The sequence below is a fragment of the Elephas maximus genome, chromosome 21, assembly GCF_024166365.1.
Source record: "Elephas maximus indicus isolate mEleMax1 chromosome 21, mEleMax1 primary haplotype, whole genome shotgun sequence".
In the NCBI taxonomy this organism is placed as follows: Eukaryota; Metazoa; Chordata; class Mammalia; order Proboscidea; family Elephantidae; genus Elephas; species Elephas maximus.
In genome coordinates, this window is record NC_064839.1 from 41,191,447 (window position 1) to 41,217,620 (window position 26,174).

General features: G+C 40.9%; 1 protein-coding gene across 3 annotated transcripts; it reads right to left on the reverse strand.

Annotated features, from left to right (window-relative positions):
* Window positions 1-772: 772 nt before the first annotated feature.
* On the reverse strand, window positions 773-26,081 carry TMEM231 (transmembrane protein 231). Of its 3 annotated transcripts, none has more exons than XM_049864982.1 (7): window positions 25,850-26,081; window positions 25,705-25,763; window positions 13,600-13,728; window positions 12,757-12,900; window positions 10,349-10,430; window positions 3,217-3,322; window positions 774-2,531 (listed from the first exon to the last, which is right to left on the reverse strand). In XM_049864982.1, the coding sequence occupies exons 1-7, from the start codon at window positions 25,986-25,988 to the stop codon at window positions 2,351-2,353; spliced, it is 840 nt and encodes a 279-aa protein (XP_049720939.1). In that variant the 5' UTR covers window positions 25,989-26,081; the 3' UTR covers window positions 774-2,350. The 3 variants fall into 3 exon arrangements, with proteins under 3 accessions (XP_049720940.1, XP_049720939.1, XP_049720938.1); XM_049864981.1 differs by having other exon boundaries at window positions 25,594-25,763; XM_049864983.1 differs by lacking the exon at window positions 13,600-13,728 and having other exon boundaries at window positions 773-2,531; window positions 25,594-25,763.
* Between the last annotated feature and the right edge of the window lie 93 nt (window positions 26,082-26,174).

The window sequence follows — 26,174 nt, forward strand, 5'->3', positions numbered from 1 at the left end:
AAAGTTCATTGAAGTGTTAGGAAAAAAAAAATAGAAACAACACAAAGATTAGACAGACGTGTACCAGATTACTTCTGGTAACTGGGTTTACAGACAATTGTTATTTCCTTCAGGTTTCTGTAATTTACCCATTTTCCCCAAAGAGTACTTCAAAATTTCCTGGTCAGAAAGGAACAAACCCCCTCTTAAAAAGTATGAAAAGAAAGAAAGGAGAAGATACAGAATTGCTGTGTTAAGTTTAGATGAAGGAACTAAGTGGGGCGTTAGGAACCTCCACAAAGAAGGCAGATGTTTTAGGCCACTCCTCACCTGATTCAAACAGAAGCTGGCTAATCAGGGATCTTTCCCCTCTAAGATATTGAATAATTATCTTAAACCCTGACTTTGCCATGAGTTACAGCTGTGTATTTCTTACCTTTTCCTCCTGCAACTTCACTGTGTCATGCAGGTTTAGAGGCTACCAACATGTCATCTGTAAATAATTTTGTATTCACCAGACACAGTTGTAATTTTCCAGGCTGTGGTTTCCACATTCCATGTGGATTCCACCGAAAACTCACATATATTTGGGGCTGGACTAGGGGATATTTGCCAAAGAGCTAACAAAAGCTCCAAGTCTCTGGGCAGCGCCCTGGCAGAGCAAGGCTGCTGGTGAGTAACGTGGAGAAGTGTGCGCAACCTCTGCCCTCCCCGCTCTTCCCCCACCCTCTAGACCCCCTTTCCCTCCACAAATCCACACGCAACCTTCCATTTTGAACATTTTTAATTAGAAAGTTACAAAACATCATGGATTCTTTACAACAATTTAATGAAATGCAAAGCAATGTTTATATACATCTTTAACCATTCCCATTATCTTTCCATGATTTAAACCAGAAATCACTTTCCATGGTTTAAATCTCAAGAAGAATTTTTTAGTCCTAAATATGAAAAGTAGAAGTGTTAGGGAATTCTTGTGCTTGAATACTGCAAAAGTTTGTCCCTAAAACTTTGATCAGCTGGAAAAATTTTTTAAAAATAAGTGCTTTGGAAATAAGAACCAAATCTCCAAATTAAGCTGAGGCACACACTGAGGTGTGTTTGTGAGTGCGCACAGAAGCACGGGTCATGAGGTCATGTCCTTCTAATGCCAGCGACAGACATGCTCGGGATCTGAATGATCCATCACTCTCTGAGAAGACTGTGTGTTTCCACAGGACAAAACGGGACTGAATAATCAATCAGTCGTCAGCATGTAACAGAGGCCCTTTCTGAGCTGCCCTTCTCCAGACATGTAGCCTAAGGGTAATCCGGCTGGGCTGCGTATCACTCTGCTAGGGACCAGGCTGGATGGGATTGCCTGGACTAGCACCCTCCTCACCCTCTAACTCCTTCTTGTGTGTTTTCCAAAGCTGCCCACTCTGATGGGTACCCTGTTCCTCAGACAAGGGAAGGCCAAGTAGCTGGGCTTCCCGCTAGCCCTCCAAATAAACTCTGTGGTTGTTGGGCAGTGGGAGCCAATACCAACAACAGCAACTTTGTCATCCATGACTTTTTCAGAAAGGGGGAGGGCTGTCAAGGAAGAGGAGAGGCAAGTGTCTAGGCTGCTGGGTGAGGGCCAGAGAGAAAGAACTGTTGTTACAGTGCTTCTTCCCCCAGTGTGGCTGAGGGAATTGTGAATGAAACAGCACTTATGACTGCAGCCTTCTACCCCGGAGCACAGACAGAGGGCAAAAGGCAGGGCAAAAAGCCAGCAACAGAGAGGCAGAGAGAAAGGGCTGTTCAGCTGAACTGATGACAGATGACTGTGTGTTAGACCGAGGGCGGGTGGATGGTCCTACCGTCCTCAAGTTGCCCACCCTCACGTACATACGCGTGCTCTTGTACTTGCATCCCCCTGGTTAAAGACATTCAGTTCTAGAAATCAAAGTTCTGGATGGGAAATTTAGATGCCCACAAGTGGAAAATGCTAGTGATTTGCATATTTATCATGAAAGCCCTGAAAAAAGTAAGTAGTAGTTTACAACTGAGGAAAGAAAAGCATAGCAGCTTCCTTAGTTCAAGAGAGGAAAAATCTTTGCTTAACCAGAGATGGGACTCTTTCCAAGATATGTGAACTGACTAGTTTTCTCCTGAAATTCAGGTTTAGGGCAAAAAACAAAACAAAAAGTGAGTTCTCAGACACTTCCACAAACTAGTCCCTGATGATGTCGTAGGCACTTGGAAGATGGGATTTGTATAGCGGAATATTTTGAAAGAACTGTTCTTTGTCTTTCAGGGAAAAAATACACAGGCCAACACAGCGGCTCTTTTCAGAAATGTAATAAGATGAGAGCTCTCAGAAGCTGACAGTGAGGTAGAAATTGTCTTCTTATGATAAGTGCTCCTTATACAGTCCTCCCTGGGACGTGGCTGTTACGGGAATTGTAGTCACCACCTGATTTTGAAACACGAATATTTTGATCCTTTCAAACACCCAGAGGAAGATGAGCAGGATACTGACATATTGGACCCAGGCAAATTTTATCATCTCCCAGAATCCTGGTTGATAGGTGCAGACAGTTAAGGAGTCACGAGAGGATATTTTCTAAGTGAATGTTAATCTAAGGTTTAGCTCAGGCAGGAAATGGCAAAATATTTCAAATACCCTTAAGAGAAAAGGGATAACAAAAGATGATTAAGACATACATATGGATGATTCTGACCCAGAATTGCTCAGAGAGAAGATATGAACAGGAAATGAAAAAATTTCCCCCCATATGAAGAGCAGACAGGCACAAAGTCATTTGTGTGGAGCACTGGTGGTTCGGTGGCAAAATTCTTGCCTCCCATGCTGGAGACCCAAGTTTGATTCCCAGGCAAGGTACCTTATGTGCAGCCCCCATCCATCTGTATGTAGAGGCTTCCATGTTGCTATGGAGCTAAACAGGTTTTAGCATAACTTCCAGACTAAAACAGACTAGGAAGAAAAACCCAGCGATCTACTTCCAAAAATCAGCCAATAAAAGCCCTAGGGATCACAGCAGTACATTCCCCAACTGACTATGGGGATTGCACATGACTGAGCAGCTTTTCCTTCCATTGTGCATGGGGCCAACTCCAGGGCAGTTAACAACAATACAACACTGTAGTATTATCTAATCTAAGCCTTCCCACATCTGTTCCTACCTGGGAGAACAAAGGGATTGTTTTTTGGGGGAAGGAAACTGAGCTACTATTGGTTCATAGAAAGGATATGCAATGACTTCCACAGGGTACCGGATGACAGCATTAATCACAAACGGAGCTTCAGCAGCCCTTCCCACGAGCCAGATGGGGTTAGGGTCCATGAGGAAAGTGGTGACTGCAATCAAATCATGAATCATTAATCATGGATGGCAAAATATATTCAGTGCTGCTGTAACAGAAATACCACAGTGGATGGCTTTAACAAAGTGAAATTTATCTTCTCACAGTTTAGGAGGCTAGAAATTCGAATTCAGGATGCCAGCTCTAGGGGAAGTTTCTCTCTCTACCAGCTCTGGAAGAAGGTCCTTGTCTCTTTGGAGCTTCCGCTCCTGGGAGATCTTCATGTGGCTTGGCAGCTCTCTTCCCCCACCTCTGCTTCTTTTGCTTGCTTTTCTCTGTCATATCTCAAAAGAGACTGGCTCAAGACACACCGTATACTAATCCTGTCTCCTTAACATAACAAACACAACCAATTCCCAAATGGGATTATAACCACAGGCCTGGAGGTTAGGATTTACAACACATATTTTTGGGGGACACAGTTTAATCCAGAATACTCTTTTGACCCCTGGGGCAAATTCTGCACTTCAGAACTTTTCCCAAAGAAATAATTCAAAGAAGAGTGCATATGTTGAAAAGATGTTCAAGATCATTAGTCATCAGGGAGATGCAAATCAAAACCACAATGAGATACCACTTCACTCTCATCAGGATAGCTAAATTAAAAAAAAAAAAAAGAAAAGAACAAACGTTGTTGAGGATGCAGAGAAATCGGAACCTTCATCCATTGTTGTTGGGAATGCAAAACGGTACAGCCGTTGTGGAAAACAGTTTGGCAGTACCTCAGAAAGTTAAAAATGGAGCTACCATTTGACCCAGCAATCCTACTCGTAGATATGTACCCAAGAGACTTGAAAGCAGCAATTCAAACAGACACATGTACACCAATATTCACTGTAGCACTATTCATAATAGCCAAAAGGTGGAAACAACTGAAATCTCCATCAACAGGTGAATGAATAAACAAAATGTGGCAGTTCCCTGTCAATATACTGCTGCAACCACTTTTGAATGATCTTCAACAAAATGTTGCTTGCGTGTGATGTTAATGATATTGTTCAATAATTTTCACATTTGGTTGGATCACCTTTCTTGGTAATAGGCATAAATATGGATCTCTTCCAGTCTGTTGGCCAGGCAGCCCTCTTCCAAATTTCTTGGCATAGACTAGTGAGCACCTCCAGTGTTGCATCCGTTTGTTGAAACATCTCAATTGATATTCCATCAATTCCTGGAGCCTTCTTTTTCGTCAGTGTCTTCAGTGCAGCTTGGGCTTCTTCCTTCAGTACCATCGGTTCCTGATCATATGCTACCTCTTGAAATGGTTGAATGTCGATCAATTCTTTTTGGTATAATGACTCTGTGCATTTCTTCCATCTTTTTTTGATGCTTCCTGCATTGTTTAATATTTTCCCCAAAGAATCCTTCACTATTGCAACTCGAGGCCTGAATTTTTTCTTCAGTTCTTTCAGTTTGAGAAATGTCAAGTGCACCATAGGATACATGGCAGTGGATGTCAGTGATGGTTGCACAACATTGATTTAATTGGTTTCACTGAATTGTACAAATGACAAAAGTCCAGTTGGCAGATGTTATCTATCCATTTTATTTTATTGTTGTTGTTGAGGATACACACAGCAAAACATACATCAATTCAACAGTTTCTACATATATAATTCAGTGACAGTGATTACATTCTTTGTTATGCAACGATTCTCACCTTCCTCTGAGTTGTTCCTCCTCTATTAACATAAACTCACTGCCCCCTAAAAAAAAAAAAATTTTTTTTTTTTTTTAATCTTTCCAGTTGCTGTTGTCAATTTGATCCCATACAGATAGTTCTTAATAGAGCATAATGTTCAAGGCAGACCTTTTTTACTAGTTTAGCTAAACCACTGCTCAGCTTTAAGATGACTTCAGGGGAAAATTTTGGTTTAAAGATTATCTCAAGGCAATAGTTTCCGGGGTTCACCCACTCTTCATGGCTCCAGAAAGTCTAGAATCCATGTCTTAGTTATAACAGAAATACCACAACTGGATGGCTTTAACAAAGAGAGATTTATTTTCTCACAGCCTAGAAGGCTAGAAGTCTGAATTCAGGATGCCAACTCCTGGGGAAGGCTTTCTCTTTCTGTCTGCTCTGGGGGAAGGTGCTCGTCATCAATCTTCCCCAGTCGAGGAGGATCCCCGGTACAAAGGACATGCTATCCTCCTGGCTCTTGTTTCTTGGTGGTATGAGGTCCCCATGTCTCTCTGCTTGCTTCTCTCTTATATCTCAAAAGAGACTGGCTTAAGGCACAACCTAATCTTGTAGATTGAGTCCTGCCTCATTAACATAAATGCCACTAATCCCACCTCCTTAACATCATAGAGGTAGGATTTACAACACAAGAAAATCACATCAGATGATAAAATGGTGAACAATCACATGATACTGGGAATAACGGACTAGCCAAGTTGACACACATTTTTGGGAGACACAATTGAATCCATGAGAGTTGATGAGAATTTGAAATTCTGTTCTGCATTTTCCCCACTTTGATCAGTATTCTTCTAAAGAACCTTTGATCAAAAGATTCAGTAGTGGTAGCCAGGTACCATGCAGTTCTTCTAGTCTCATGGCAAAGGAGGTAGTTGTTCATGGAGGCAATTAGCCACATATTCCATGTTGTTGTTAGATGCTGTCAAGTGGGTTCTGACTCATAGCAACTGTGTGCACAACAGAATGGAACACTGCCCGGTCCTGTGCCATCCTCACAATTGTTGTTATGCTTGAGCTCACTGCTGCCGCCACTGTGTCAATCCATTCCGTTGGGGGTCTTCCTCTTTTTTGCTCATCTTCTACTTTACCAAGCATGATAATCTCCTCCAGGGACTGGTCCCTCCTGGTAACGCATCCAAATTATGTGAGACAAAGTCTTGCCATTCTTACTTCTAAGGAGCATTCCATATCCTCCTATTCCTGACTCTCTTTCCTCTGTTGCTTCAGGTGAGTAGCAACTAATTGTGCTTTGGATGGTAGCTTGCAAGCTTTTAAGACCCTAGGCACTACACAATAGACTAGGAAGTAGAACAGAAGCACTAAACACATTATTAGATCAGTTAACTGGGGTGTCTCATGAAACCAGGACCCTAATCCCTTGAAGTGCCTGGTTGTACATAAGCAGCTTCAACAGCTATTCTTTTTTTTTTTTTGTCATTGTTGTAAATATTATTTGTTATGGATTAAACTGTTCCCCCCAACCCCACCACCCCCCAAAAATATGTGTTGTAAATCCTAACCTCTAGGCCTGTGGTTATAATCCCATTTGGGAATGGGTTGTGTTTGTTATGTTAATGAGACAGGATTAGTGTAGGATGTAGTTTGAGTCAGTCTCTTTTGAGATATGACAGAGATTAAACAAGCAGGCAAAAGAAGCAGAGATGGGGGAAGAGAGCTACCAAGCCACATGAAGATCTCCCAGGAGCAGAAGCTCCAAAGAGACAAGGACCTTCTTCCAGTCAAGAGAGAGAGAAAGCCTTCCCCTGGAGCCAGCACCCTGAATTCAGACTTCTAGTCTCCTGAACTGTGAGAAAATAAATTTGTTAAAGCTACCCATTTATGGTACTTCTGCTACAGCAATATTAGATAACTAAGACAATATCTATTTTTTTTTAAGACAATATCTATCACACAACTTTTGCCAATACAACTTTTTACAGGTGTGCAACTAATTGACAGCAATTACAATAATCAGCTGTGCAACCCTACCCTTAATTAGATTTTTCCATTGCTGTTAACTCCGCCCTTTCCCCCTCCCTCCCACCCCTGGTAATCATTAAGAAACTGTGGTCTTTTTTACATTTGCCTTTTGTCTTTTTATATAAGTGAGGTCATATAATATTTCTCCTTTTATGATTGACTTATTTCATTCAGCATAATGCCTTCAAGCTCCATCCATATTGTAGCATGTATCAAGACTTCTCTCCTACTGGTTGTCTGTCAGTTTGTTGTACTGTGGGGGCTTGTGTGTTGCTGTGATGCTGGAAGCGATGCCACTGGTATTCAAATACCAGCAGGGTCACCCATGGTGGACAGGTTTCAGCTGAGCTTCCAGACTAAGACAGACCAGGAAGAAGGACCTGGCAGTTTACTTCTGAAAAGAATTAGCCAGTGAAAACTTTAGGAATAGCAGTGGAACATTATGGATTGACACAGTGGCTGCAACAATGGGCTCAAGCATAGCAACAACTGCGAGGAAGGTGTAGGACTGGGCAGTGTTACATTCTGTTGTGCATAGGGTTGCTATGAGTCGGAAACAACTCCACGGCACCTAACAATGACCACTGGCTGAGTAGTATTCCATTGTATGCATGTACAATATTTTGTTTATACATTCATCTGCTAATGGGTATTTATGTTTTCACCTTTTGGCTATTGTGAACAGTGCCACAATGAACATTGGTGTATAAGTCTCTGAGTCTCTGCTTTCAAGTCTTTTGGGTATATACCTAGGAGTGGAATGCTGGGTCATATGGTAGTTCTATTGTTAGTTTTTGAGAACCTGCCACACTGTTTTCCACAAGGGTTATACCACTTTGCATTCCCACCAGCAAAGCATGAGGGTTCCAATTTCTCCACATCCTCGCAAACATCTGTTATTTTCTGTTTTTTTTTTTTTTTCTTAGCCATCCTAGAGGGAGTGAAATGGCATCTCATTATGGTTTTGATTTGCATCTCTCTGACGGCTAAGGACACTAGGTATGTTTTCATATGTTTGGTGGCCATTTGAATGTCCTCTTTGGGGAAATGTCTATTCAAGTCCTTAGCCCATTTTATGGTTCAGTTCTCTTTTTTTTTTTGTTAAGCTGTTGAAGTTTTATATACATATTGATATTATCTCTTTTTTTTACAAATAAAAAATAAAAACTATTCCCTTTAAAAGATAAAAGAAAGCTTGTGCAAAGTTGCTCACACATTGTTTGCTAACATACTTATCAAATACATTAAAATTTTTATGTTTGTGGTGCGACGGATCATTTTGTGAAGCCTTTCTCGCCGCGGTCTTTTAACTCCCACCCAGGTGATTGAGTGGGACTGTGCAAACATGGTAACTATGGCTCATCAAGGGGATTGGTCAGTTTTGTCATCTGCTGGGCTTGGGGTGAGCCACCCCAGAGGTGGGAAAGAGAGGATCCTTTCCCAAGCCAGCAGAGACCGGCAGGAGATGGCAGTGGGCTTCCTGGCCCACAGTGGGAAAGCTGAGTGTCGCTGGACTGAAGCTTACTGGCAGAGTGGGGTGCCTCAGGGATTGGCAGAGCTGAAAGAGCTTTGTAACACTTGCCTGAACAGGGCAGAGGCCCAGGACCAGTGAGAAGCCTGCCTTCGAGCACAGCTGAGAAGAGGGTGTCCTGATGGAAGAATTTTATCCTGAGTATTTCTCAACCTGAATTATAACTTGTTACTTCCCTAATAAGTCCCATAATTGTAAGTAACATCTGTGAGTTCTGTATGGCCACTGCAATGAATTACTGAACCCAGCTGAGAAGCACAGAGTGTCGTGGGAGGGACGGTTGGTGACAGAATTGGTAAGATGGTGGAGAGAGGAGGCATGTGGGACCTCCACCTCATAGCAATCAGCTGGGCTGTTGATCTTGCTACTCCTTCCCCCTTCTGAAGTTAGAGGTCAAATTCAGCCCTAACGCCATTTTCACAATGTCAAAAACTTGGTAACAGTCTGTGTGTTCTTCTACATTTGCTGAATAGCTAAATGAAAGAATATTATGCTGCCATTAAAAATAACACCAATTAGAACTGTGCAACAGTATGTGGAAATATTTATATTACAAAGTTAAAAACAATTTGATGATTCCAACTCTATGACATTCTGGAAAGACAAAACTAAAGAGACAGTGAAGCAATCAGTGGTTGCTAGGAGTTTAGCGGAAGGCAGAGAGGGGGCAAACAGGTGGAGCACAGGAGATTTTTAAGGCAGCAAAACTCTCCTGTATGATATTTTAAGTGGACACAAGACATTATGCATTTGGCAAAACCCATAGGGCTGTACAATACAAAGAATGAATCTTAATGTAAACTGTGGACTTCAGGTAATAAAAATGTATCAATATTGGTTAATCACTAATCAATTACAACAAATGCATCACAGGAGTGCGAGATGGCAATAATAGGAAAAACACTGTTCAGGGGAGAAGGGGACATACAGAAAGTATTCTGTAGTTTCTACATGATTTTTTATAAATCTAAAACTGCTTTAAAAAATAAAGCCTATTTTAAAAAAGAAAAAAAAAAAAAAAGACCAATGTGGATCCTAAAGTGTCTCTATGATAATGTATGTGTGTGTGTATACATATATCATATAAAAACTGCATATGGACAAAGACTGGAAGGAATAAAGAAAAAAAGGTTGATTTATAAGCGAGTGTTGCTTAGTATTGTTTTTTAAATTTTCTTTATTATTGGAATAATGCTGACCATGTACTACATAAAATCAGGAAGAAGAAATTGGAACTACAGTCGTCCCTCCACTTGTTAAATGTGTCTGTCTAGTATTCATGGCATCTGGTTGCCAAGTAATACTTGGGTACCTTTAGAGAAAACCTCAGACCACCAACCAGCCAAATGTGCTGAGTCAAATACAGGAGCACCTGGATGGTCCTAAAAGCCTCTTCTAGGTCAGTGATAAAGACACCCTGCCTTCCCGCCAGAAGCTTTCATACTTCCATTCCTCCCACTTGGGCTGCTAATACGGCATGAGTCAACCACATTACCTTCTTCCCTCTGAAAACTATGGACAGCAATTTGTCTTTAGCTTCTTTTACAGATGTGCTGAGGGGAGCAACTCAATCAAGCCAGTGGTGGGATAAATATGGCAATTAATTACCACTACTAACCTGTCTGATATGTGTAGTCTGGGGGGTAGGAATAGGGAAATCCTGGATAGCCCACTTTTGTTTCATGACTGAGCGTTCACTGGTTTGACATTTTCATCCAGACAAGGATTTCAACTCTGTTTCTCTCCACTGCCTCCACTAACCTGGAAAGTTCTTAGCAGGGGTTGAATGAACTCCACCCAAGACTCACCATTCCTTTCCTGGTAGGCACCAACAATGTGAGTGAGGTCATAGTCAGAAGCAAAAGGGCTGGTCCCATCGATCACAGACACCTAGGATCATAAGAGGACATGGTGTGAGGACCCGAGCTATTTTGCCTCTATTCTTTCTACCCTCCTGCCCATGCAGGTTGATACCAGAACATATTCTCTCCTTCTTGGTGGCCTATTCCATAGTCAATAATCTTCCTCAAGGATGACTGAACTTTCTCTTGCAACAGTTTAAGTCCATTAACTTTCACTCTTTCCTTTTGTGGGGATGGAAACGGGGTTAATATGCACCTTTTATAGGTTTTCAAGCTGTTTATAAAATACCCTTCTCAATTCCAATGAGAGAAATAATCCTTTGAATTTTTCTTGATCTTTTCTGACTCTCTAGTTTGTCTCTTTTAAATGTAGAGATTGAAATAGGATGAAATGAAAATAGTAAGCATATTAATCCTTCAAAAAAGGAAAGGATTTCCTCCCCTTGAATATCATATTCCCATTGATAAATCTGATATGTAAACTTCTTAATCAACAGTGCACTATTATCTTATTGTTCCTTTTTTTGTTTTAAACTTACGTGTTTTATAGGTTGTTGTTATTGTTGTTCTGTGCCATTGAGTCGATTCCAACTCACAGCGACCCTATAGGACAGAGTAAAACTGCACCATATGGTTTCCATCGAGCGGCTGGTGGATTCGAACTGCTGACCTTTATTTAACAGCCTGAGCTCTCAACCACTTCACCATCAGGGTTCCCTATTATAGCCAGGATGACTATATGTCCTAGTTTATCTGGAATAGTCCTAATTTATGCCTCTAATAATTGCTAATATCTCCTTCTCAGTTTCTAAAGCAGCCTAATTGTTATGGATTGAATTGTATCCCCTAAAAATATGTGCTGTAATTCCTAACCTCTATGCCTGTGGTTATAATCCCATTTGGAAATGGGTTGTCTTTGTTATGTTAATGAGATGGGATTAGTGTAGGGTGTGTCTTGTGTCACTCTCTTCTGAGATATAAAAGAGGTTAAATAAGAGAAGCAAAGCTGGGTGGGGTAAAATAAACTCCAAGACACATGGAGATCTCCAAGGATCCAGGAAGCAGAAGCTGACGAGATGAGGACCTTCCCCCAGTGCCCACAGAGACAGAAAGCCTTCCTCTAGAGCCAGTGTCCTGAATTAGGACTTCTAGACTCCTAAACTGTAAGAAAATAAATTTGTTTGTTAAAGACACCCACTGTGGTATTTCTGTTATAGCAGCACTAGATAACCAAAACACCAATCCAACTGATATGGTCCCCACTGTGATAAGATAAAGGTTAGGAACAACTGATTAGATATATGACTTCTGGCCTCAGGCAGATAGTTCCTCCTTCTTTACTTTTAAGCTGTAGGACTTTGGGTAAATTAATTAATCCCTGTAAACCCAAGTTTCTTCATGTATAAAATTAGAGTTCATTCTTTGAACAAATACATCTGAGTGCTTAGAATGTGCCAGACATACAAGATATCAGTGCTTTTAACACTGAGGGAGACAGCAAATAAACAAAATAAAAACATATCTTTGATATGTCAGGCAGCAATAAGAAAAATAAATCTAGGTAAGGGATGACAGATGGAGGGGGGAATGCTATTTCAGAAAGATGGGTCAGGGATACTGCAAAGCTGACACTGAACAGGGACTGGAATGGAGTAGCAGAATAAGCCATGGGGATACCTGGCAGAGGGAATGGAATGTGCAAAAGTCCTGAGGCAGGAGCTGCTTTATGAGTTCAAAGAACAGCAAAAAAGCCAGTGTAGCTGGGATGTAGGAAGGTGGAAAGTGGTAGAACAAGCAGCTGGAGCGCTGGGAAGTGACAACTGCAGGCATCTCATGAGATGGCTGTGATGATTAAAAGCATGGTACACGTAAACCTCTTAACACAGAGCTGGCATATGTTACATGCTCAATAAACAGTGGCCAATATTATTTTTTAATGTCTTATAAAAAAAAAAATTTTTTTTTTTATATGAACTAAAAAAGATCATTTGGAATATCCCCCTGTGTTTGTGTAACTGAAAACAATAAATAATTTAGTTACTTGATAAAGACAAAAATAGATTTTTTTTCTTCTGTCTAGGTGTAAAAATAGGTGTTATCTGTTTCCATATACATATATGCGTGTGTGTATGTATACTTTTTTTTTGTTTCTTTGGGAGCTTTTTTTTAAATTACATTTTCAATCTCTTGCTACGGGTGTTTTCATATTTTGAAATAAGAATTTCTCAGATGTCCTCTTCTATGCCACCCACAGAAAAACTGCTATTTCCAACTTTCATTTTTCCCTCCTCAAAGAACTTGACAAATGTTAACATATAGAAACAAAGGAGCTGGACAACAAGAAGCATCCTTACGTTGTACCGCACATCTAAGCCACCATAGCTCAGGGGCTGCTTCAGCTGCAGCTTCAGGTCTCCATTCACATACAACTGGGACCCTGGAACAGCGAAGGAGGACTGGAGAAATGCCATGCTCTGCATCACGAATGTTGACATCCTCTGAAACCATCAGAAGTAGAGACAATACCCACTGTCGTCAGACTGGAAGGGCTCTAAGCTCTGCGAGTCATCTTTCTGGGACTGAAGTCTAATGGTCCCTCACACAATCAGGTGAGCCACACAGGAAGTGCTCTGCCCAGAACCCTCTAAACTAGTAACTGAAAAAAAAAACAAACCAAACCCGTTGCCATTGAGTTGATTTTGACTCATAGTAACCCTACAGGACAGAGTAGAGCTGCCCCACAGGATTTCCAAAGAGTGCCTGGTGGATTCGAACTGCCGACCTTTTGGTTAGCAGCCAAACTCTTAACTACTATTCCACCATGATTTCCAAAACTACTACCCCAGTACCCCAGTGCTGTCGAGTCGATTCCAACTCATAGCGACCCTATAGGACAGAGTAGAACTGCCTCATAGTGTTTCCAAGGAGTGTCTGGTGGATTCGAAATGCTGACCCTTTGGTTAGCAGCCGCAGCACTTAACCACTACGCCACCAGGGTTTCCCCAAAAGCTAATAGCTTATATTAATTAATAAGACATCGATGAGAAACATGCATGCATAAATAAATCCCAAACTACATCTCAGAAAAGAGCCTTCTCAAAAAGGGTATTCATAGAAATCAGAAGGAGGGATTTGTTCTATTAAAGGCAAAGAGTGAGAAGAGGGTGCAGATGGGCCTCCCTAATGAATCAACTCACATGCAACTGGTAGGAGAAAGTTAAGATGAGCTGCACACCAAGAACATGTTCTGTGGACTGCATGGGAAGCTCCAGTTTAAAATGTAACACGTCCATTTTCCCATCCTGGTTCTTGTCTTCTTCTCTTGTCTAGAAAACCCAAGGAAGGCCAGTAAACTTGGTCCTTAATAAGTTCAGGAAAAATCCACGTCACTGCTATATATACATAAAGACCCATTGTCCTGCTGTACACAGGTATTATCTCCCTCCCCAAAAGAAAAAGAAAAAAAAAACAGTAGTAAGTGAATCAATACTGGAAAAAAGACACACAATGTGCATGGCCCTAGAAATACATACTTTGCTTCTCAAATGTTCAAGGGCTAAATTGGATGAGAACTTGAAATGACAATAACAATAGCAATAAGCACCTCTTTCAATGGCCTCATTTGATCTGTTTTGTTTTTTAATCATGACTTTTTTTTTTTTTTAGTTTGAAAGGAAAATTTAAATAGTACATCAGAATTGTCTTATATTTCTCTAGAGTTCAACTTTTCAGAATAGAAAAAAAATCTAGTTAAATGGTTTACCCTAATCATTATGCATTACCTAAACAAACTTGACAGAAAAAAACCAAGCTTTGTATATACATTTTTTAACCACAGTGCCTTTGCTCCAAACTCTTGATGTTGACCTCAGCCCTGATGTCAGGACTTTAAAGCCTAGTGCATCTTTTAGCACCAATCAATAAAATGAAAAATCAATGATGTGTTAAAATGACACAGATACTTTCTAAACTACGGATATGAAAGTAGGGAAAACAGACGGAAATCTAAGGGAAAAAGATTATATCTCATAAATCATACGTTGTTGTTGTGAGCTGTTAAGTCAATTTCAACTCACAGCAACACTGTAAGGACAGCAGAACTGTCCCATAGGGTTTCCTAGGCTGTAATCTTTACAGATCACCAGGTCTTTTCTCCCATGGGGCAGCTGGTGGGTTCTAACTACTGACCTTTCAGTTAGCAGCTGAGTGCTTAATCATTCTGCCACCAGGGCTGTTTAAATCATACGTAAGGAGTTAAAAAAATTTGGTATCCAGTCTCACTGTCATAGTCCTGGCTCACTGGAGTCTTCCAGTCTCACTATCATAGTCCTGGCTCACTGTGATCCATAAATTACTAACAGGAAAGGACAGTTAATTGAAATGTGATCAGCACTGATGTGACTCCTTGGCACAACCCTGGATTCTGCTGTCACAGCTGATCCTTTCCTACGGTGGATTCTCAGAAGAATTCTACTACGGAATATCAACATTGCTATCTGAATCCTCCATCTAGCTGATTCATTTTGCTTTCCACCATTTCCATTACGTGAGGAAGCGATTCTTTGTTTTTTTTTTCAGGCTGATACGGTTGGTTTAGTCTGGAAGTTCTACTGTAACCTTTCCCCATGGGTGCCCTTGCCGGTACTTGAAATACCAGTGGCAGAGCTTCCAGCATCACAGCAATATGCAAGCCATCACAGTATGACAAACTGACAAGACAGGTGGTGACTAGGAAGAAGGACTGGAGATCTACTTCTGAAAAAAAATTGGCTAGTGAAACCCATATGGATAGCAGCAGAACACTGTCTGATACAGTCTGATATAGTGCCCCTCAGGTTGGAAGGCACTCAAAATGTGGCTGGGGAAGAGCTTCCTCTTCAAAGCAGAGTGGACCTTAATAACGTGGGTGGAGTAAACCTTTCGGGGCCTTCATTTGCTGATGTGACATGACTCAAAACGAGAAGAAATGGCTACAAACATCCATTAGTAATCAGAATGGGGAATATACGAATTATGAATCAGGGAAAATTCGAAGTTGTCATGAATGAAATGGAATGCTTGAAGATCGATACAGGCATTAGTGAGCTAAAATGGACTGGTATTGGCCATTTTGAATCAGAGAATCTTATGGTCTATTATGCCAGGAATGACAAATTTAAGAGAAGCAGAGTTGAGTTCATCATCAAAAAGAACATTTCAAGATCTATCCTGAGATACAATGCTGTCAGTGATATGATAATATCCATACGCCTACAAGAAAGACCAGTTAATACAACTATTATTCAAATTTATGCACCAACCACTAACATCAAAGATGAAGAAACTGAACATTTTTGCCAACTTCTCCAGTCTGAAATTGATCAAACAGGCAATCAAGCTGCATTGATAATTACCGGTGATTTGAATTTGCAAGTTGGAAACAAAGAAGGATCAGCAGTTGGAAAATATGGCCTTGGCAATAGAAATAACGCAAGAAATTGCATGATAGAATTTTTTAAGGCCAGCAACTTATTCACTACAAATATCTTTTTTCAGCAACATAAACAGAGACAATACACATGGATGCATCTGTCAGTTTGTTGTACTGTGGGAACTTGCGTGTTGCTGTGATGCTGGAAGCTATGCCACTGGTATTCAAACACCAGGAGGGTCACCCATGGCAGACAGGTTTCAGCTGAGCTTCCAAACTAAGACTAGGTATAAGGACCCGGGGGTCTACTTCTGAAAAGAAGAATGGGAATTCCAGAACACTTCATTTTGCTCATGAGGAACCTGCACATAGATCAAGAGGCAGCTGCTCAGACAGAACAAAGGGATACTACATGGTTTCAAGTCAGGAAAGTTGTGGGTCAAGGTTGTATCCTTTCACCATACCTATTCAATCTGTATGCTGAGCAAATAATCTAAGAAGCTGGACTATATGAAAAAGAATAGGGCATCAGGATTGAAGGAAGATTCATTCACAACTTTCAATATGCAGATGATACAACCTTGCTTACTGAAAGTGAAGAGGACCTGAACCACTTACTGATGAAGATTAAAGACCACAGCCTTCACTATGGATTACACCCCAACATAAAGAAAACAAAAATCCTCACAAATGGACCAATAAGCAACATCATGATAAACTGAGAAAATACTGAAGTTGTTCAGGAGTTCACTTTACTTTGATCCACAATCAACACCCATGGAAGCAGCAGTCAAGAAATCAAAAGACACATTGCATCAGGGAAATCTGCTGGAAAAGATCCCTTTAAAGTGTTGAAAAGCAAAGATGTCACTTTGAAGACTAAGGTGTGCTTGACCCAAGCCATGGTGTTTTCAATTGCCTCATATACATGTGAAAGCTGGACGATGAATAAGGAAGACAGAAGAAGAATTGACACCTTTGAATTGTGGTGTGTTGGAGAAGAATATTGAACAAACCAGTAAACAAACAATATTCAACAAACCATTCTGTCTTGGAAGAAGTAGGACTAGAATGCTCCCTAGAGACAAGGATGGCGAGACTACGTCTCACATACTTTGGAATGTGATCAGGAAGATCAGTCTTTGGAGAAGGACATCATGCTTGGTAAAAAAGAGGATGACCCTCAACGAGATGGACTGACACAGTGGCTACAACAATGGGCTTAAGCAAAACAATGATTGTGAGGATGGCACAAGACCGGGCAGTGTTTTGTTCTGTTGTACAGAGGGTTGCTATGAGTTGGAACTGATTTGACGCACCTAGCAACAACATACATGTGGACCTCACTGATGGAATACGCAGGAATCAAATTTGTGGAAAGAGACTATGGAGCTCAATATCATCAGTCTGAACAAGGCCAGAGGCGAACTACAGAAAAGACTACCAATTGTTCATATGTAAGTTCAAGTTGAAAATGAAGAAAATTAAAACAAGTCCACTAGAGCCAAAGTACAACCTTGAGTATATCTCACTTGAATTTAGAGACCACCTCAAGGACAGATGTGAGGCACCTGAACACTAATGACCAAAGACCAGATGAGTTGTGGGATGACATTAATGGTCACCATACGTGAAGAAGGTCATTAAAAAGACAGAGAAGAAAAAGACCAAAATGGATGTCGGAAGAGACTCTGAAACTTGATCTTGAATGTAAAGTAGCTAAAGCAAACAGAAGAAATGACTAAGTAAAAGAGCTGAACAGAAAATTTCAAAGGGCAACTTGAGAAGACAAAGTAAAATATTATAATGAAATGTGCAAATACCTGGAGTTAGAAAACCAAAAGGGAAGAACACACTTAACATTTCTCAAACTGAACGCACTGAAGAAAAAATTCAAGCTTCAAGTTGCAATACTGAAGGATTTTATGGGCAAAACATTGAGTAACGCAGGAAGCATCAAACGAAGATGGAAGGAATACAGAGTCACTGAAACAAAAAGAACTGGTCGACATTCAACCATTTCAGGAGGTAGTATATGGTCAAGAACCGATGGTACTGAAGGAAGAAGTCCAAGCTACACTGAAGGCATTGGTGAAAAATAAGGCTCCAGGAATTGACAGAATGCCAATTGAAATTTTTCAACAAAGGGATGCAACCCTGGAAGCACTCACATGTCTATACCAAGAAATGTGGAACACAACTACCTGGCCACCAACTGGATGAGATCCATATATGTGCCCATTCCAAAGAAAGGTGATTCCACGGAATGCGGAAATTATTGAACAATATCATTAATATCACATGCAAATAAAATTTCGCTGAAAATAATTCAAAAATGGTTGCAGCAATACATCAACAGGGAACTGTCAGAAATTCAAGCTGGATTCAGAACAGGATGTAGAACCAGGGATATCACTGGTGATATCAGATGCATCTTGGTTGAAAGCAGAGGATACCAGAAAGATGTTTACCTATGTATTATTGACTATGCAAAGGCACTCATAACAAATTATGGATAACGTTGCAAAGAATGAGAATTCCAGAACACTTAATTGTGCTCATGCGAACCTGTACATAGACCAAGAGACAGTCGAACAGAACAAGGGGATACTGAATGGTTTAAAATCAGAAAAGGTGTGCCTCAGGGTTGTATCCTTTCACCATACCTATTCAATCTGTATGCTGAGCAAATAATCTGAGAAGCTGGACTACATGAAGAACGTGGCATCAGGATTGGAGGAAGACTCATTAATGACCTGCGATATGCAGATGGCACAATCTTTCTTGCTGAAAGTGAGGAGGATTTGAAGCACTTACTGAAGAGCAAAGACTACAGCTTTCAGTATGGATTACATCTCAACATAAAGAAAATCCTCACTACTGGACCAATAAACAACATCACAGTAAGTGGAGAAAAGATTGAAGTTGTCAAGGATTTCATTTTACTTGGATCCACAATCAACACCCATGGGAGCAACAGTCAAGAATTCATACAATATATTGCATTGGGCAAATCTGCTGCAAAAGATCTCTTTAAAGAGTTAAAAAGCAAAGATGTCACCTTTAGGACTAAGGTTCACCCTGACCCAAGCCATGTTGTTTTCAATTGCCTCATACGTATATGAAAGCTGGATAATGAATAAGGAAGACCAAAGAAGAATTGATGAATTTGAATTATGGTGTTAGTATAGAATATTGAACATACCATGGACTGCCAGAAGAAAGAACAAATCCGTCTTAGAAAAAGTACAGCCAGAATGCTCTTTAGCAAAATGGATAGGTTCTGTCTGGGGGCAAGATGAGAAGGCAGAAAGCGACCGGAGCTAACTCAATGGACATGAGAAACACGAAACGGAAAGGAGTAGTACGGTATCATTTTACAGGGATAACAAGTAGGTTCACATAACAATGTGTGTATAAATTTTTGTATGAGAAACTAACTGGAGATGTAAACTTTCACTTAAAGCACAATAAAGAAAAAAAAAAAGTTAGAATGCTCCTTAGAAGAGAAGATGGTGAGACTTCCTCTCATGTCCTTTGGACATGTTATCAGAAGGGACCAGTTCCTGGAGAAGAACGTCATGCTTGGTAAAGTAGACAGTGAAGGAAAAAGAGGAAGACCCTCAAGAGATGGACTGACACACTGGCTGCAACAATGGGCTCAAACATAGCAACAATTGTACAGATGGCACAGGACCAGGCAATGTTTTGTTCTGTTGTACAGAGGGTCGCTATGAGTTGGAATCGACTTGACAGCACTTAATATGGATGGAATTGTGTTCTCCAAAATTGAAATCCTAATCCCTGTACCTGTGAATGTGGCCCTATTAGACATACTGGAGTAGGTCAGATCCTAATTCTTTATGAATCCTGTCCTTATAAAAGAGGAAGTGGACACATGAGAAAGATACTACTTGAAGATGCATCTACAAGTCAAGGAACCCAAGGATTACTGGGAACCACCAGAAGCTAGGAGAGGGGCATGGAATAGTTCTCTCAGAGCTCTCAGAAGGAATCAACACAGTTGATACCCTGACTAGGACTTTTAGACTCCAAAGTGTGGAAAATAAATTTGTGGTCTTTAAAGCAGCCAGTTTGTGGTATTTTTGTTACAGAAGCCCTAGAAAACTAACACAAGGGAACTCTGCAGAAGTACTGTTAATATACAGTAAAAGCAGGATTTGAAATAAGGCCTTTGACTTCAAACTGGTCCTTTTCAGGACACCACACTCTAAAATTCCAAGACTTAAAAACACATACAAACGCCAGAGCAAAGACATTTGGTTGGGAAGGACAAGTCTTTTTGCAAAAAGGCAGTATCAACAAATTTCAGTCTGTATACCTGCCTGTCTATACACTTATGCTCCAAGTTGACAGAGCAGAGAGATCTGGCACAGCACCATTACTAAGAGAAACACTGGCTGAAGTCATTTATTAATCTATCAAGTTATTTTTTGAGGGCTTAATAACGTCCAGGGGTTGCTATGAGTTGGAATCAACTGGATGCAATGGGTACTATGTGCCAGGCACTGTTTCAGGTGCTGGGAATATAAATGATAAACAAAATAGACAAAGTCCATACCCTCATGGAGCTTATATTCTAACCAGGGAGGTAGAAAACAAATATACAACATCAGGCAGTAATAAGTACCACAAAAAAAAAAAATAAATAAAGGGCTTTTAGGCTTAGAAAGAGGAGCACTGGTGGTGCAACAGTTAAACACTCAGCTGCTAACTCAGTTAAATGTTCAGATCCGTGGAAGAAAGACCTGGCTATCCGCTTCCGTACAGCCTAGAAAAACCCTGTAGGGTAGTTCTAATTTGTCACATAGGTCATCAGCACTCTAATTTACTTACAGCAACATGGAAAAAAAAAATCGGCATAGATTTTGAAAATACATTGTGGGGGTAGCGGTGAGCAAACAAACTTAGGAGGTGTGCATTATTTGCATAAAAACACAGTATGCTCTTTTAAGAATTATCTATATGGGATTAAAGTGACAAGAGAAACTCAAAAAATTAGGAGCCTTAGGAGGCAATGAGTTTTTGTTAACAACAGAGGAAAAACTCAGAAAAGGAAGGTGAGAATGGTTGCACAACTCCAAGTATGTAATCAATGTCACTAACTTGTACATGGTGTATGTTTTACAGTGTATATTCTCAACAAGATAAATTACAAATAAATAATAACAAAAACTAGACTTTTAAAACATTAAAAACAGGGGCTCTGGGGATGCTGTTCAAGGTGAGCTGACCAAAACAGAAGCAAGGTCATTTCCAATTTCTGAAGCATTTTCCCAAATTAACAATTGCAAATCCACCTCCTAACCTTGATCTAAAACCACTGTTTCCTCGGCTTCCTGAGCAGAGCTTCCTGGACAGGCTGTAGTCTGTCCGGCTTTATGTTTAGAATTAGAAAACACAAGTATTTTGTTGCAATAAGGGTTAGCAGTATAAACAATACCCCTCTCTCGCTCAGTTCTCTCAGAGTCAGTATGCGGACTAACTCTACATTTGTTTTTTCCAGATGGCCTCCCTGTTAGCCCAACATGATTTTATTGTATAAGCCATCTTTCCCCACTGATTTAAAATGCCACCTTTTCATACTTTTTATATCTGTCCCCAAATCACATTGTTTTATTTAATACAGCTTAATGGTACAATTTAATACCTAGTAGAGCTAAAAAAAAAAAAAATTTTTTTAGCTAAAGTGTTAAAAAGCAAAGACGTCACTTTGAGGCCTAAGGTGCGCCTCACCCAAGCCATGGTATTTTCAATCGCCTTGAATGCACAAGAAAGCTGGACAATGAATAAGGAAGATGGAAGAGTTGATGCCTTTGAATTACGGTGTGAGCAAAGAAAACTGAACGTACCATAGACTACCAGAAGAACGAACAAATCTGTCTTGAAAGAAGTACAGCCGAACGATCCTTAGAAGGATGGCAAGACTTCATCTCACCTACTTTGGACATGTTTTCAGGAGGGACCAGTCCATGGAGAAAGATACAATGCTTGGTAAAGTAGAGGGACACCAAAAGAGAGGAAGACCCTCAATAAGATGGACTGACACATGGCTACAATGATAGGCTCAAGCATATCAACAATTGTGAGGATGGCGCTGGGCTGAGCAGTGTTTCGTTCTGTTGCGCATAAGGTCGCTATGAGTCGGAATGGACTCGACAGCACCTAACAACTAGAGCTAACCCTGTAGTATCCTTTCTCTCAGAATTTTCTGGCTATTTTTGCTTATTTTTCAGTATGTCTGTTTCTCCCTCCCCCCCCAAAAAAATTCCTTTCTGTTTTTATTGGGATTGCATTAAAATTATTGACTGATTTAGGGAGAACAGACATCTTTATAATGTTGAATTCTCCTTCCTATGAACATGTTGTGTTTTTATTTTTCGTGTGTGTGTCCCTCAGCAGCCTTTTAATCTATATTCATATAGATTTTATACATTCCCTGTTAAATTTATTCCTATTTCATCTTTTGGATTGCTGCTGTTAAAGTCTTTATTTCTATTATATCTTCTGATGTCTTTTTTTTTTTTATCTCATAATTTGAAGCTACACCAAGAGCTGTCAGGATGGAAGCAAATTATTTATTAAAATGGACTACAGATTGGTAGGTCATAAATTACTTGTAGACACTGGCCTATAATGAAGAAAAAAAAGACTACGAAAAAAAAGCTTGGGTTTTGTGTTTTATCAACAGTATAAAATTATCCAGTTCTAGGCATCAAAAAAATAAGAGTCTTGGCTCTGTAGATGAAAATGGGAATCCACAAACACTAGGAGCAGGAGGATGACAGTGCTCTTAAGAGAATGGCTTCTGGTGACATAGATAAGAAGCTAACCAGCAGTGCAACTGGGAAACCAACCTTTCATAAAACCTTTCATGGAGGGTGGCTAATGCAGAGTAAAAAGAACAAATGTATGAAACCTAGTGCTGTATCTCTGTAATATTTTAAGACTTCATGATTATTTTTTAGACTTAAATAACCAGAACGGTATGATAAAAACCAGTTGTTGCCGAGTCTGTTCCAACTCAAGGCCACCCTACGTGTGTCAGAGCAGAGCTGCGCACTGTATGGTTTTCAGTGACTGATTTTTCAGAAGTAGATTGCCAGACCTTTCTTCTCAGGAGCCTCTGGGTGGACGCTACGCTTTACTTTAACCATTTATACCACCCAGAGACTCCCAACAAATAAATGTAAACAAAAAAACTTAAAGTGAAACTAGTAAATTAACTTTTGCGTGTTTGAAAAAAAGAAAATGTTTCCACTTTTGGGAAAGAAATACATGCACATGGAAAGCAAGAAATACAGTAGGTATACAGTGAAAAGTAAGTCTATCTCGACACTGACCCCTCATCCACGGTCACGCTTCTCCAGAGGTATTATAATCTCAAATAATAAAAACCGGCAATATGTCATGATTATGAGGAGCTATTCAAAGAAATTTCTCCTAATCCAGTCTTATTTTTAAAAACAATTTTAAAAAAGCAGACTTCCACCTATCCCACCAAAGGCAAATCTTTGATCTCATTTATCTGATTATTTAGAAACACATCTCCATGTCTATAAATAACATTTGCCATTAGTACTTCTCCATTTCTCAGTTTTAGGCATTCTCTATTGACTTTCCACAAGGAAAGGTAAAGACTTAGCTTTTTCGTTCCCCTATCCCACTTCTACCAGCCCCACCACATACCCATACCTTTCTCAGTTAAACTGTTATTTTGGTTAGTCAATATAATTATGATGCTGTAAACCCTGTTCAGGAGCCCTGGTGGCATGGTGGTTAAGTGCTCAGCTGTAAAGCAAAAGGTTGGCAGTTTAAACCCACCAGCTGCTCTGCAGGACAAAGATGTGGCAGTCTGCTTCTGAAAGATTACAGCCTTGGAAACCCTGTGGGGCAGCTCTACTCTGTCCTACAGGGTCTCTTTGAGAAGAATGGGTTTCGTTGGTTTTTCTGGTAGAACACTGTTCATAACTCTAATTACTTTTCCCTTCCTCACTTTTCTTACTTTTTATTTCCCCGAAGTTAATAATTATTGTATTTGCTTATTTAATTTTCTATGTACTTTTCTCAATTTCAACAAACAGCTTCTATTCCAATTCCTCACGATTTGGCATTTAAAGATGTAAGAGGTATTCTAAATCTTGTTCTTTGCAGTACTGACTCTTACAGTGAAAAATTGCAAGCAAATCAAATATCCATCAACAGGGAACTGGCTAAATACATTATAGTTTTTCCATATAACGAAATAATTTGCAGAACTTAAAAGGAATAAGGTTGATCAACAAGTACTGATACACATACCAAACTGAGCCTTTCATTTTCTGTCAGGTTATACCTGTAACTCCTTTATAATATTTTACAATGGGCAAGCATTTTTGAAATCAGAAGAAAATGTGAGAAAAATTTATAAAGTAACCACAAAAAAAGACAAACAGAACTATATTTTGTTTATAGTTATTCATATGACAAGACTTTTTTCTTTAATTTCATCTTATTGAATTGCTGGAAAAAAGTCTGAATTTTTTTTTGTCAGCAAATTAAAACAAGTATTTTTTTTTTTTTTTATAGCTCCTAGGCTCTTATTTCAGAGGTGTCCAGAGATTCAGCTTTCGAAAAGGGAAGACCAGAAGTTTCACACATCTAAAGGAAGATGTTCTCAGAAGATGAGTGGAAAGGGTTGACTGCAAAGGAAGCGCTCACTTATTCTGAACCAAATACAGGTACTCCCCAGTTTACAATGTATTCCAGCTAGGAGGAACCACACTTACCATCCTTTTCTTTCTTTCTTTTTTTCGTATATCTCACCCATTAGTAAACGTACTACATACAATGCTGCAGTAGCGTAATTTGCCGATGTTATCATTCTCATGCCAATCCCAAAAGATAAATAAAGATCAGATTTATAAAGATACAGATAATAAAAGGCAATAATAATTGGGAAAAAAATTAAGTATTCGACTTATGTCAGAACTGACTTCATAGGAATGGAACCCCATTCTAAGTCCGGGACTACCTGTGTTACATTGCCATCCCGTTGATTCTGACTCAAGGCAACCTGTTTGGTGAGTGGAACTGCCCCCATGGGGTTTCCGAGGCTGAATGTAACTCTTTATGGAAGCAGACTGCCAGCATCTTCTGCGGAGCGCTGGTGGATTCCAAACACTGACCTTCTGGCGGGCAGCTGAGCGCTCTAACCACTGCGCAACCAAGGCACCTTTGTACTACTTTACAGACAGTAAATGCTTCTTTTCGTGCAGATAGTGCTGGATGGTGCAGCCTAGGAAGGTGTGACTTAGCCAGCAGCACTCGCTGGGATGGTCGCTTAACCAATCAGCGCCTGGGCAAATACCTGATCTTTCTGCGGCTACGGTGTTACGATGTGCAATTACAGCGACAGGATGGGGTCATTAATACAAAGGCACTGTCACGGCCACCCCTCCATCAGGCCAGGTCCACAGAAGTAAGGAGATCTAGAGACAGACTGTTGGCAGGCTTCTGGCCCCAAAGTTCCCTGAAAGCAATGACAAACTTTTCCAGCGGTCGTGGACCTCCTGGAGAATCAAAACGAAACATTATCTATCTACTCGCCTGGAAATTAAACGTAAGCTCAGGCCCACGAGCCTGTGTAAACAAGTATTCGCGGACCCTTAAGACCCAAGCTGGGCTCTCCTCGGCCAGGGGTTGCTCGTCCCCCGTCGCCCCTACCCTCACCTCCCGCCCACTCGGGGTGGGCCGCAGGGCAGGGGCGGAAAACACGCACCGAAACGAGCGGGACGCGCAGGTGGTCCCCCTGCAGCCGGTTGAAGGCGGGGAACGTGCTCCAGGCAAGGAACCCGCCGCGCTCCGGTCCCAGCAAGGCCACAAGCAGTACCTGGTGCTGGAAGCGCACGGTCGGCTGCTCTTCGTAGCTGCTCCGCTTTAGCCAAAACCCTGAGGTAAAGAGGGCGGAGAGGAGGTCAGGGCGGCTTGCCCAGGCGCGGGGAGCCGTGTTGCGCAGCGCTTGGGGGCTGGCTTACCGTGGCTCCGAAAGGCCACTAGCAGCGGGGGGACGTATGTGAGTGCGGCGGCCAGCAGCAGAAACAGCGCGGCCTTGGAGCAGAGCCCAGCGCGGTAGCTGCGCTCGGCAGGGTGAGAGAAGAGCTCGTAGAGCGCCATGAACGACGTGCGGGGGTCCGCAGCACGCTGCGACCTCGCGGAGATTCGAAAGGGAGGAATAAGTTTGGCTTCTCCCGGTTGCCATATTCTTGGTCTCCATGGCAACCGAGGGGTGAAACGAACCAATAGCAAGGAGGCAGTGATCTGTTAGGGGTGGGGCTAACGGCAGGCGGTGCTTTTGGTGGA

Bases quoted from the DNA above. Each gene is read 5' to 3' on its own strand.
- TMEM231 (XM_049864981.1), bottom strand. From the start codon at position 25,988: ATGGCGCTCTACGAGCTCTTCTCTCACCCTGCCGAGCGCAGCTACCGC. The intron at 25,764-25,849 runs GTAAGCCAGCCC...TCTTTACCTCAG, and splicing joins AGTGGCCTTTCGGAGCCACG to GGTTTTGGCTAAAGCGGAGC. The intron at 3,323-10,348 runs GTGAGTCTTGGG...ATTTGATTGCAG, and splicing joins TGCCTACCAGGAAAGGAATG to TCACCACTTTCCTCATGGAC.